Source organism: Heterocephalus glaber, unplaced genomic scaffold (genome assembly GCF_053883595.1).
Source record: "Heterocephalus glaber isolate CG9 unplaced genomic scaffold, H.glaber_assembly_v1.0 deba00001145, whole genome shotgun sequence".
NCBI lineage: Eukaryota > Metazoa > Chordata > Mammalia > Rodentia > Bathyergidae > Heterocephalus > Heterocephalus glaber.
This window is the reverse complement of record NW_028258202.1, coordinates 912,009-925,345: the sequence shown is the minus strand read 5'-3', so window position 1 is coordinate 925,345 and position 13,337 is coordinate 912,009. Positions and strand designations below refer to the sequence as shown.

Sequence of the window (13,337 nt, the reverse complement as noted above, 5' to 3'; positions counted from 1 at the left end):
GTGGGCCTCACATAAAACTAAGGAAGACCTGAATAAACTCTCTAGATTCACTTGCTTTTATTTTTATTAATTCTTTTCAGTACTGGGGATTGAACCTAAGGCCTTCACATTGAGCTACATCTCTAGCCCTTTTTCATTTTTTATTTTGAGACAGGATCTAAGTCACTAAGTTGTCCAGGCTGGGCTTGAACTTGTGTTCCTTCTGCTTCAGACTCCCAGAGTGCTGGGATTACAGGGATGCACCACCATGCCTGTTCACTTGCTTTTAGTTGACTTTAAAAATCAGTAGTTTTGAAAGTCACATAACTGAGCAAATATGTTATTAGGCTCTCCACCATCTTTTTTTTTTCTCTTGTGGTTCTAGGGATTGAATCCAGGGCCTTTGAACTGAGCCACATCCCTAGCCCTTTTTAAATTTTGAGACAGGATCTTGCTGAGCTGTTAAATTGCCCAGGCTGAGCCTGAATTTGTGACCCTCCAGCCTCAGCCTCCCAGAGTGCTGGCATTACAGGCTTGCACCGCCACACCTGGCTTTCTCTCACCACTCTGCTGTAGATAACATCTCTGACATGTGGGTCATGATTATAATGGTTGCCTAGTTTACTCTTCAGGGACTTGAAGGCTGTTTTTGTTGAAACCACCAGCTCTTCCCTTGTACACAGATGTCCAATGAGTGACCGTTGACGTCAGAGGGTATCCTATCTCCTCATGCTTGGATGGTTCATGAATAAAATCTTTCTGTTTTGCAAAACTTGACATTTCAGTGGATGGTATATTGGTGGATGGGCAAAATGGGCTTAGTTTGGTAACACATATGTGGTTGTTAAAACATGTCCATGATCTGGGTTTTAATGTCTGAATAAAGGCATCATTGTTACAATGAAAACCAGAGTGTGAAACATAAGATGATTTTAACACAAAAAAAGTTTATTTTAAGAAGACACAAACAGCTCTAGCTATATAAAGAGCATAGTTCAATTGCTGGTAGTAAGCCAGTAAGAAATACTTTTAAAAAATAAAAGAAAAAGAAGAGACAAGAAAACTCTGTGTAATATCACCCCACAGAGGGCTTTCTTCCATTTTGTGTTGGACTCCTACATAGACTAGGATTGTGATCTCGCCTTGTTTCTGCTTCTTCTTGAATTTTAATCCAGGGACACAATCTCATCTTATCTCCGTCTTCCAGTTTAGGACATTGGTCTATAAACTCCTATCTCCCTTGTGTGTCTTAAGTGCATTATTGGTGCTCAGTAAGCACGGAGGGTAAGTGCTAACTTAGCAGAAGTCCACCTCCTGTCTGCACAGGACTGGCCAGTGCTCAGTCCTCATTTTGCTTTTGGCAAGGGAAGTACTTTCACTGCTATAGGATCCAAGGCACAACCTGGTTTCCTTTACTACTTCTGGAAACCCTAAACAGAAGGCAGAAAGGAACTGTTTCATGGGTGCTTTGAAATAGGGAAATCCTGGATGTTACTCATGTATCTGATTTTTTAAAATTTAGATTTCAGTAAAAATTTGATCCCTGGGCTCAAATGACAGAAATTGAACTAAAGGTCCTAAGAAGCAAATGTGCTGAGCTAGGAAAAGCTGCAGCCTGAGAGATGTGTCTGAGTAGCTCAGTCCACTTGGAATTGAAGTCCTGGCTCACTGTATGCTGCCCTGTCCAGAAGTGCCACCGAGGAGTTTCTTCAAATGTCTCCCTGGAGAAGAGCCAGCACAAGCCAATTGAAAGAAAAAGGCCTCAAAAGGCAAGAAAAAGGGACACACCCCAGGGGCCCCACCATTCCCTTCTCCTTGACCAGTCCCACCAGACCTGGCCCTGGACCAGAGGGGTCAATGAGACTGCTGGATGGTGCATGTCTGCTTGCATGTGTGTGCACCCATGAATGTGATACATTAGCGAATGTGGTCTTCACATTCCAGATAGAGAAACCACACTCATACACATAGGCACATACCTCCACATCCACTGATATCCCTATTTACACAAGTGAATGTGAAAATGTGACCGTGACCTTCAAGTAACATGAAGAGTTTAGATGGGAGCAGAATGGAGAGAGAAGTGAAGAAGCTTTAGAGAATCAATTTAAAGGCTCAGAAACAGGAGGTGGTGTGCTGAGTACCTGCTGGTTGTGTTGTTCCACGGGGCATCCAAAGGAGCCCACTCCAGAGGTCTGGGGCCCAGGAGGCAGGGAAAAACTGTGGGCACAAGATTGCACCTCATTGGTTTTCCTGCTGGCACTGAGTACTCTGTCTTGTGCAAGATCCAGCCATTTAAGAAAGCAGACAGATGGGCATGGGCTTTAAAGCCAGCTTTTGGGACCAGGAAAGCTGATGATCTCTCTAGGAAATTACAGACTGGAATCTTTGTGGCCTGTGCTACCAAAATTTCCAATGGCAGACTTAAACTTGTGATGGCACTATGGAGCAGGACAGGGTAGGGGGAGCAATGACCAGACAAAAGAAATAATAAAATTCAGAAATTCACTCTTTCCTACCAGTTTACCGCGTACCTGGGGAGGCAGCAGCATGTTGGACAACGAGGACAGGTCCCAAGAAAAGAACGAGGGTTTCTACACCAAGGTAGTCAGTAATCTGAGGGAAGGGAGAGGCCCCAGAGTGACACACTATGGCACCCTCCACCTGGCCCTGCATGCTCAGACTACAGAAACCGTGCTGTAGATATGAGGGCAATGAGCCACATCATCAGGTACACAACCCACTCATCACATGGGGCAAGTCATAGAAATGCCTGTCCCAGAAGATAGTCTAGATCAGAGGTCAGCAAACAATGACAAATGGGCCAAATCAGTCGCAGCCATGAGCTGACAATGGTTTTTACATATTCCAAGTGTCATAAAACGAATGAACAAACAAATGGTAACAGCCAAGAAGAATATGTTACAGAGACCCTATGTGGCCCACAAAGCCTAAAACAGTTACTGTCTGGCACTTTGCATAAAAAGTGTCAATCTCTGGTCTAGATGATGGGGAACACCCACCAATCTCTAGTGAGAAGTCTGAACATGCCTCAAGAGGGAAACCAGAAGAGGTCCAGGAAAAGCAGGACAACAGTGGAAATAATGGGAAAAGCTACTCAATATGACCAACACAGTCCTCAGTGTGCCCAGACTGCAAGTCAACAAAATAGTCATATCTATGCATGAACTATGGAAAGAGGCCCAAGAATAGCTAGGGAAAGCCTCACCAAGGAACATTAGGCAAAGAATGTTCTTGAAAAGAGACTGCATACAGAGCTTAGGACTGATTAGGGAACTACCTCTGCTACTGTTTGAGCCCAGGGATTGACAAAATATTAAGCTAGGTGAAATTTCTAGAACAAATTGAGTATCTCATGAGCATCTAACAGTCTGAAAATTTCTCAAAAAGATTTGGGCCAGGGATCTAGCTCAGTGGTGCCACCGCCTGCCTCGCAAGTGCAGGGTCCCGAGTTCGATCCCCGGTACCAAAACAACAACAACAACAACAAAAAAAACAAATCCCAAAAAGATTAAGAAGGGAAGATTAAAGTAGATTCTAGGAAAGCTAATATTGGTCTGCCCTACTTTAAATAAACACTAAATAGAAAATATACTGTACCACTAAAAATTAAGTAGAGATATTAAGGGACAATGACAAAGGAAGTCTTAGTTTTTCAGAAGAAGTCCCTAGAAGATTCTCTGACATGGGAAGCTTCTTCTACTAAAAAATGAAATTTGATCTGTAAAAATTCATTTTTCACACAACTTTTAGGGAAACATCCATTGTACAAAGTAGGGCACAGATACTGAATGTGGAGTGAAAGTTTCTAAACAGAAAATTAGATTTATCTTTGGATTCATGAACTAAAGAACTCTTGAGCACTTTTCCTTTAAAGAAATATTTTTTTACCCTGGGAAATTCATAAGTCAAAAAGTAGAAGCCAGCTGTGGATCTTCTGCAGATGTAGTGCTTTAAATGGCAAAACACTAGGCCCAGGGGCAGGAGACCTGAAACTGAGGCTAAGTCCTGCCTCTGACTCACTACATGACCTTAGGTAAGCTATATGACCTTTTCTGGCCTAGGTTTCCTCATCTACAAAATGAGAGCGGGTGGTCCCTTCCAGCTCTAACATTCTGTGACTATAGATAAATATCCAAATAAGAGAAATACAACAATCTAGAAATGAGAAATATTCCCCAAAGTAAGCTTTGGAGTCAGTAGAAAAAAGTAGCAACGAAATATAATAAAAAGAATAGAAGTGTAACTACTAGCCAGAGTAAATATGTCTCATTTAAAAATTAATGAAAAGGTTTGTAATTTACAATTAATCAGGAGACATCAGAACATACATATTGGTATTTCTTCACCATCATACACACGAAAGAAGGAACGGGTTTAAGGTGACTGGTACAATGAGCACAATGCTGCATTTGCATGCATAACATTTTATAAAATTGGACATTAAGAAAAGCTCAAGACCACATACAGAATCAAATTCCTATAAAGCTTGGCATTACAAAGAAGCTGAGAGGGGTTAACTGCTTGTTCTGGTTCAGATTTTGTTGTGGAGTTTGTTGCTATCAAATTCCCCTCTTTAGGCAAAACCTTAAAATCAATTATACTTCTGCCAGAGCCCTCCCGGAGAATAACCACTATGATGAGGATGAGTATTTAAGGGTTGGTAATACCAAACGAGTCAAACACCTTTCCCTTTTTTCTAGTTGTGAGTTAAAAACATTTTAAGAACTTAAACCAGGCCAAATGTGGTAGTTAAGTCAAACCAAAGGTTTTGTGGATTGAATTGATTGCAGAGTTGATTCAATCTAATAATTTCTTAATACCAAACAAATATGTGCCTGACCAACATGATGATTCTATAGTACATCTCTTGGTCAGAGATTGATCACTGTAATGACAGCTCAAACAATGGGAAAGGTTGGGATCAGATGGAGCCCCGGCTATAGTGATTCAGGGGCTTCAAAGAGTAGTATCATTGGAAAACACACACACACACACTCACGCACATATGCATGCACGCACACAGACAGACACATACCAGGATTGCTGCTGTCGCTGGTCCTGGGAACCACTGGCCTAAATTTTTGAGCTTTACTGAACAAAAGTATTACCTATTTCATGTAACCCATTACTCGTGCAAGTTTCTCTTTGCTAAACTTATAAAAAGTGCCCTAAAGATATATCCATAATCATTTTCTACTGTAGTCTTTTATAAATCTATTTCCAAGTATTCTAAAACATTGCTTATTTCATATAATTGTTTAAATCATTATACTGTTCGCTGCCCTTTGACAAAGGCACTTCTTTGTACCTCCTTCTCACTCTCTCATCCTTTTAAATCCCTAATATCTTTGTCACTTATAGCTGAAATACATACGAAGGCTTTGAAGGAATTGGATGCTGTGGTATGGGTCTCATTCTCACATCAAGCTGAAGTGATTGCACATAACAGAGGTAAATGGTTGGGCAGGGAAGCAGAGGCCTGGGTTTATTAAAGTTGGATCTCCAATAAGTTAAATAATCACTACTAATACTGGATGACTGATGTTGATTGGACATGGATCAGATATTTCACTTTTCACAAACAGGACACATTTTCACAAACTCCTTAAATCTTTGTGTTCTTTTACTCAAATGTTAAGTAGTATTAATTCTATTTTTGTAAACATGTTAATGTACAATATGAATGATCTAGGCCTTCCCAGTGGCTTTTAGTGCCATTCCTGAGAGTCCCTTATTAGTAACCATATTGACTATTCGGACAATTTAATTGACCATCAGTTACTAACCACATTGATAAAGGTCTTTTCTATGCTCTGGAGTTAGCTGTCAGGGAATCTGGCCTGTCCATGGTGAAAAAATCACTTCTACAACTAGTTGATGTCTAATATTCTGCAAGTAAAACATCATTCCTTTGGCGTAAGGCTTTTCCCCTGTTCAAATGCAAGTGACCCTCAAAAGAGGTAGCGTTAAGCCTTATAATCTCAAAGTAAATGAATTTATCCCTTGCCTGAGAGCATGTCTTTCTTAGGGAGGAGGAGAACAAAGTAGGAGACACTGAGAATCTATGCTAGGATGCAAAGACTGGGGAAAAAGTGAGCATAAATAAGGAGACTGAGGGTCTTAGGGACAGACCTCCAACTCATTCACTATTTGCTGAAGAGCTGTCCCTGTGGATGTCTCTATTGAAATGGGTGCTAACTTGCCATATGGAGCAGGTAACTTCGAAATCAACTATGTTTTCCTCAAATATTGGAGGTTCTTTAATGAGTAGGCATACAAAGGCTTCTAGCAATGAATGGAAAAATAGATAGCAATTAAATATTTGGTCTGGAAACAGAGTCACTCCCGTCTTCAATAAGAAGAAGGATACTTGGAGAAAGGAAAACTTATGTTACTTACAGAGTGCAAGTCACAGGGCTGGTGCAGGAATGAGGAAGGTAGCAGGTGCATGGCCAGGTCTGCTCAAAGTGACAGATACAGAGAAATGGCAAATTGGATCTGTGTGGTCTACCTAGTTAAAATGGATGTCAGGCAAAATGCTTGTTAGGAGAGCCTTTGAAATTCTCCTGTCTTTGCACATTCAAGGTAACTTTTCCAGATCAGCTGGTCAACTTGTGGTCTTTAAGCTAATGTGGACCAGTTGGCTGCCTATGGCCTTGTTTCCTTCATGACCGAGCTGCTGGCTAGGGATAAAATTCATTGGTATTGGGGCTGAGAGGCCAGGTGGAAGGCCCAGTGAGGAGGCCCAGTCAGGAGGCCCAGCCCGGGAAGCAGAGATGCCAACAAAGCTTGCTATTGTACCAAGAACTTGCTCTCCATCGCCCACATCTGAACCACAAATATGTAATGAATACCCACCAACTAGAAAGCACTCTTAGATATCAATTCACTGCCTCTCCTGAGGATGGCTCCCTCTACTTCTGACTCCAATGAAGCCAGTCTAGCGTAGCCAACTGCTCTATTGGTTGGAAGTGGAGGGAAACAAGGGTATTGTGTCGGCCTGCAGTGGAAGCTGACCTCCTGGGGCCAACTTTGTTTCCCTCCAACTTCTTGTATATTTCACCTTGAAACATTATTCTTATAATTACTTGTTACTAGTAACAGCAGTAGTGGCTTCTCTGAAAACCTTCAGAGAAGGTGCTGATTGCAAGAGAGGGGCTTTTGGGCTGTCTTCTCCAGTCTTGGCAGGCAGAGTGGGCCCAGAAGGCAGTAAACACTCTGGTAAGTGCCTAGGTAGAAGAGAGAGTTGGTGTTTCGATAATTGAGGGCAGAGAGAGGTTGAGTGTTATGAGTTGGAAAGATGCTTGGTGTTCTGTTAATCAGTGATTGTTAGAAGTTTTATGATTTGGTTGTTTGTTTGGAACTAGGTGCACTGACGCAAAATATTAAATGAGTATTTCTAGTCCTCAGTGTTATTTTTGATTGTACAATCTGTTCCAAATCCTCTTAAACTAATGGGGACACCAGTGGGCATGTGAGGGCTATAGCAACGATGCAGAAAATGTTCTAAAAATTCCAGGCATACAATTTTGTAGAAGAAAATAAGAATAAAGGTAACTGAAAAACATTGAGGTTCTGGGTGTTCAGCTTTAGAATCTTGGGAAAATCTCCAGAGGTAGCAATGTGAGGGGAGAGGGAAAAACCCACTGGAAGTAAATAAAAAGCTTCCAGAAAAACTCAGCAGAAGTAACAGAGGTCCTATACTATGTGAGTCCCAGACGCTCAAACTTTAGAGTTCAGCTACAGGTAATTCATAATTGTTCCTAAGGAGAAGGCCCTGGCAGCCTCTTGATTTTATTAGACAAAAGCATAAATGCTCCTTCATTTCCTTACAGAGGAAAATGGTTCTATCTTTTGGAATTCTGAGTCTGTGCCAGGTAAGTGTGGTATTCACACATAAACTAAGGCTGGGAATGAATCTGTTTTATTTCAGACAAAACCTCTGAAACTTGGTTAAAACAAATAGTTCAAATACTTTCAAAAGCAACTGGGCTTTCATTATTATTCATCTATTATTTTAAATGGCTTCTTTCTAACTCAAGGGAAGTGCTGATAGCAAGACAGTTGGTGGGCCTGGGTGGTTCCCATGAATCTAGATTTCAGAACTGGATCATCCAAAGGCCTAGGCCTGGGGTTTCTATGTGAGAAGCCCACATCTTCTCAGAACTCAGTGTGGCTTCTCAGCTGTTTTGTTTGCTTGGAGTGTGGGTAGTTGAGCTGAGCATTTGCTTCTCATTGATGACAAACACGACCTACCAAAATTGAGATCTGCTTGTCTCTCTCTGCAACCTGGATGCAAATGAATCTGTTGGTTTCAGTGGCGAAAGAGGAAGGGGTTGGAGAAGACTCTTTGTAAAGCAAGTTGCAATTTCATTTGACTTTTCTTTTTGCCTCTGGGGATGAGTAGGCAATGAACTTTCCAACATTGGTCAGCAGGTTGTCTTTTGTTTTTGTTTTTTTGTGTGTTTTTTTTGGTACCAGGGATTGAACTCAGGTCCTTCTGCTTTCGAGGCAGGCGGCGGAACCACTGAGCTAAATCCCTGGCTTTTTTTTTTTTTTTTTTTTTTTCCCCGGGGATCCAGCTTGGGACCTTGCGCTTGTGAGGCAGGCGGTGGAACCACTGAGCTAAATCCCCAGCCCAGCAGGTTGTCTTTTTAAATGCTTTGTCTGTCTGACCCCCAAGATCCCAGAAATCAGGCATATGGAAATCAAATGAGTCACTGCTCTTGCTGTCTTTAGAAAACTGAGCTGACAAGAATAGTTAGGTGCCTATTAGCTTTGGACGGGAAGGAGGGTCACAATGGTTGTTCACTCTTTCCCAGCATAATTAACTGAAAGTTGGTCAAACAGAATGTAAATAGCAAAAAGTGGCCCATTTTTGTGCGCTTTATGGGCCATGGCAACTGGCAAAGCTGCCTTTTAGATTTTGGGTAGATACTTTTAGTCTATAGGTTCTTGGTTTTTTGAAGAGTCAGATTTCCTTAATCAAAATCCAATTAACCACAAAATTCTATCTGAATTGAATAGTGTGGAGCAAGATGAATTTACTTTCTATCTTCCTTGAGCCTTTGGTGATGCTGATCCTTCAGCTAATTACTTCCTTTAATGAATGTTACATGCAAATGAAATGAGAATTCTTAGAATGCAGCATGAACTAGGCATAGATCCTGGTAGACACCTGTAGGACCTCAAGGCGCATGTGCAAGTTGCTTGGCCAGATGTGAGTGACCACAAGGCTGCCTCATTTGCTGGCTCAACTTGGTTCATTCAAAGCCATGCAGTTCTGACCTTTTCTATCTAATAGGGCAGTGGCGGGAGTGGGGTGGGGGGAATGTCAGTCCACAAATGTACTGAAACACATCACCCTGATCTCCGTGTAGACAATCAAACTGAAAAAGGAATGAAGTTTCAGGACAGGGTCACATTCATTTTTTTGTACCACAAAGGTCATCCAATGAACCCCATGCTGAAACAAGTGCACACCTGCAAAACTCTCCCTGGAAGAGAGTCCCACCGTGGTTCGGGAGCCTTGGTGTCTTTCTGTGTTTCTACATATGGCCATCAAGTCCTCCCTAGGAAAGTGAATAATCAGCAATGACATCCTCTGCCTCACTCCCAGAGGTTGCCAACCTCCGATCTGCTCTCCCACTGTGCTCCTCAGTGACAGGAGCCAGGGATGGAGCAGCCAGGACACAGATTGAAAAGGTGGCACATAAGCCCTTGCATCTAAGAATTTCTTCTTTTTTAGTGCACACCAGTGGAGGAAAAGGAAAAAACTTGGTTTTCAGTCATGGCAAGGGTGAAAGTATGGATATGCAAAATGTCCAAAGATGTTTCAAGTGCCTGATGATCTTAATTCTAATTGAAATGGCCTCTCTCCTGCCATCCAGAGTGTAAGTTAATGTCTAAAACAGCAGGGTCTTTGTTATTTCCATGGTTCCTTTCCCAAACCCTTTCTATCCCCCCCTAATCTCAAGTTCAGTAAGTAAGCCCTGCTTGTTGAAGCCAGGGCTTAGGAACTGGGGTTATCGGTGGTTTCATAGTCATTTGAAAACTGTGCAATGATTCTCCGAGCCAGTGGGTTAGTGGTCTTCAGCAGTTCGGCTGCTGAGGGGCGGGACCTCAGAGTTGCCTTACTTCCCTTCTTCTGGAGCAAGGCCTTGAAATCATCATTTCTGCTCATGTCTAGACTGGCACTGCTGCTTGATCCCAAGGTGGTAGTCGCAGCAGCGGCAGCAGCAGACTCACTAATGGGAGAATCGGCCATGTTCTTTCCTGGTGAGTGAGAGCTTGGTAGGCTGCTTGCAAAGCCCTCCCCAGGCTCCTTCCAGCCAAGCAGCTTTCTTTTGGACCTAAATAAGAGAAAGCTTGGTCTGAGTGCATTCAGATAGCAGATATTTACTAATGTTTCACAGAACTTCCTGCTAAAGGGTGTGATTGAGAATGTGCTTATGGCAGCCTTGCACACATCATGTAGACCGGCTTTCTTTCTCACCTCTAAGCCCCCAGGTCCCTAGTTGAGCCTCCTTTTGTCTTTTCTGAGAAGAGGTCTCTTTCACTTTGTTGCTCAGGCTGGGCTTAAACTCCTTGGCTCAAGTGATCCTTCTGCTTCAGCCTCCCGAGTAGCCAGGACTACAGGTGTGTGCCACCATGGCATGTGCACCCAGCTACGCATGCCTTTCAATGTCCACAGCTGGATTCACTTGGCTTGTGCCTACAGGCTCAATCTTGCTGGGGTTCCAAGACTGAGGACAAATTTAAGGAGTCAAGGCTAGTGCTCAGTGACTAGCCCCTGGGGGCTGATCCTATTCTGAACTGGTGCTCCATCTCAGATAACCAGGCTCCTTCCAGGTTTCTTGCCATCAAGCCCTGGCCTGTGCCCCTGCATTCCATCTGCTCCCCCTTTCCCTAAGTTGCTATTTTGATATCCTGCCCAATGCCTCACATCACTTCTTGATGGAATTTTATGGTACAAGGAATTCTGCGAAGGGTTAAATGTCTCCAACTGCAGACAGAGCTGTGAGAGAGCAGATGGAGCTACAATAGGCCAAGCAGTTGCTAGGAGACGAGGGGCCTCTCTTTCAGCACCTGGTCCTCCCCTTCCTTTCTCTCCCATCCTCCTCTTTACCCAAAGATGTCAGTGAATTTGAGATGTGAGGCCCTGCACTGTGCTCACATATGCGGGTATCTGAACACAGCCTCCAGTTGCAATTCTAATGACTGCTCAGAAGTAGCAGTTTTTCTTTAAGTAGAAAAACAGAAGGCAATTGCAATTAGAATGAAGGAAAATGGTTCAGACCTGTGTATCACAGTAAATAAATCTTCAGTTGTGCGAGAAGCCACAAAGACATCATCCTCCTCCTCCGCAATCCATTCAGCAGTTTTATCACTGATTAAACTTTTCTCTTCAGTGCTTGGTTCCACAGGACTCCCTAGGCATAAGAACCAGAAGGAATGACTTTGACCACAATAGATAGGGCAAAGCACATTCGTTTTTATGTATTATTTCACATGATGTTCAAAGCAACTCTGGAAGGGCAGCAGGGCAGAGATTTTAATGTCTTCATTTCGTACAGGAAGAACATGAAGTTCAGAAGCTTAATGACTGCCCAAGTGGTGAAGACTGCTGTAGGTCCCTGATCTTCCATGCCTTTTTCAGTGCAATAGGTGGCCTGAGCAGTCTCATTTTATTTTTATTTATTTGCTTATGTTTGGTCTATTGGGGATGGAACCTAGGGCCTCATACATGCTAGACAAGTGATCTACTTCTGAATCACACACCCAGCCCCTCTTATTTTGAATACATCGTTTTCTAAAAACCAAAGAGCCAAGAGCAATCTAAAGCCATGACTCTATCGCTTCATGGCCTTTTGGTTAAGATCAAGTGCAGCAATGACTCTCATCCAGTGGGAGAGAAGAGGACCTGTCTGAATCTTGGAGGGAACCTGTGGAGTCTGAGGAAGCATGTTCTAAATTAATCTGTGGGTATTTTGTGGTGGTGGTGGTGGTGGTGCTGGAGATTGAACCCAAGTCCTTTGCACTGAGCTACATCTCCAGCCCTTTTTCCATTTTTTAAAATTTTGAGACAGGGTTTTGTTAGGTCACAAAGTTGCCCAGGCTGGGCTCAAAATTGTGATCCTCCTGCTTCATCTTCTCAGAGTGCTGGGATAACAGGTGTGCACCACCATGCCTGACTTTGCTTGCTTGTTTTGTTTTATTTATTTATCTATTTATTTATTTATTTATTTTTATTCCATCCCCAGCACTGCAAATATAAATAAATAAAAATACCCACAGATTATTTTAGAACATGCTTCCTCACACAAGGCCTTGCGCATCCTAGGCAATTGCTCTACTGCTGAGGCATACCCTCTAACTTTGTTCACTTGTCTTAGTCACAATGAGAATTCAAATCAGCTTAAAAAAAAAGGTCATGAGATTTTGATGTTAAAGGTTCAAAAAGAATGAGAAATATGGGTGAGCATAAATAAAATGAGCAAATCATACAAAAGACAATATTGTTTGATTTCAGTCACACGAAGTACTCAGAGAAGTCAAATTCATAGATTCAAAAGGAAGCATGGTGATCACCAGAGCCTGGGAAGAGGGGTTGTTTAATGGATATGGACTTTGATTTTTTTCAAGATGAAAGGAGTTCTGGAGGTTGGTTGCTCACCAGAGAAAATGTTCTTAACACTAATAAACTATACATTTAAAAATGGTTAACATAGTAAATGCTATGTTATGTGTATTTTACAATTAAAACAAAGACACAGAAACAAACAAAAAGGATGAGGATCATTAAGTGGTCTAGTTTTACAGTTCTAGAAAGAGCTAACCTCAAACCATCCAAGAAAGTGAGCTCCCTTTCCACTACAAGGCACTAAGAAAGGCTGTGGATAGCACCATGGCCCATTGTTTCAGAAGCCTCCAAGCCTACCAAAGCACTGGGACTTGGTCTGGGAGGTACTGAGTCCCATGAGTGAAAGTAAATTTAGTGTGGCTGATGAAAAAGCATGGTACAGTGAGGTGGATTCCTAGGGTAGGGAATGCATTCCTGGCCGGGTAGATGGGGTCCTGAAGTCCTAGTGTGCTAGAGTCCAGTTTGATTTCATTACCTCAGCACTTGAACCAAGGGTACACTGGCTCAGACTTTTTTTTAATCAATCAAGTTCAATGTCAAAAAATAATAATAGTACAGTCTTAAAAACACTATTTACACAGGCAGAGGAGACCCCCGGCACACAGGTGTTCAACAAATGTTAATTTACCATAAGTCTTCACAAACTCAGAAATATTTGAAAAATGTGAGAACAAATTAAATGTTGACTTTC

General features: G+C 42.3%; 1 protein-coding gene across 9 annotated transcripts in view; it reads right to left on the bottom strand.

Annotated features, from left to right (window-relative positions):
* Positions 1-906: 906 nt before the first annotated feature.
* The window catches only part of Nhsl2 (NHS like 2), a 339,816-nt gene continuing 327,385 nt past the window's right edge, over positions 907-13,337 (bottom strand). For all 9 annotated transcript variants that reach the window (XM_087210539.1, XM_087210540.1, XM_021250562.2 and 6 more), the window contains 2 exons: positions 11,303-11,435; positions 907-10,355 (listed from right to left, as the gene is read on the bottom strand). In XM_087210539.1, coding sequence (XP_087066665.1) covers positions 10,016-10,355; positions 11,303-11,435 — 473 coding nt within the window. In that variant the 3' untranslated portion in view covers positions 907-10,015. The remainder of the gene's footprint in view (positions 10,356-11,302; positions 11,436-13,337) is intronic.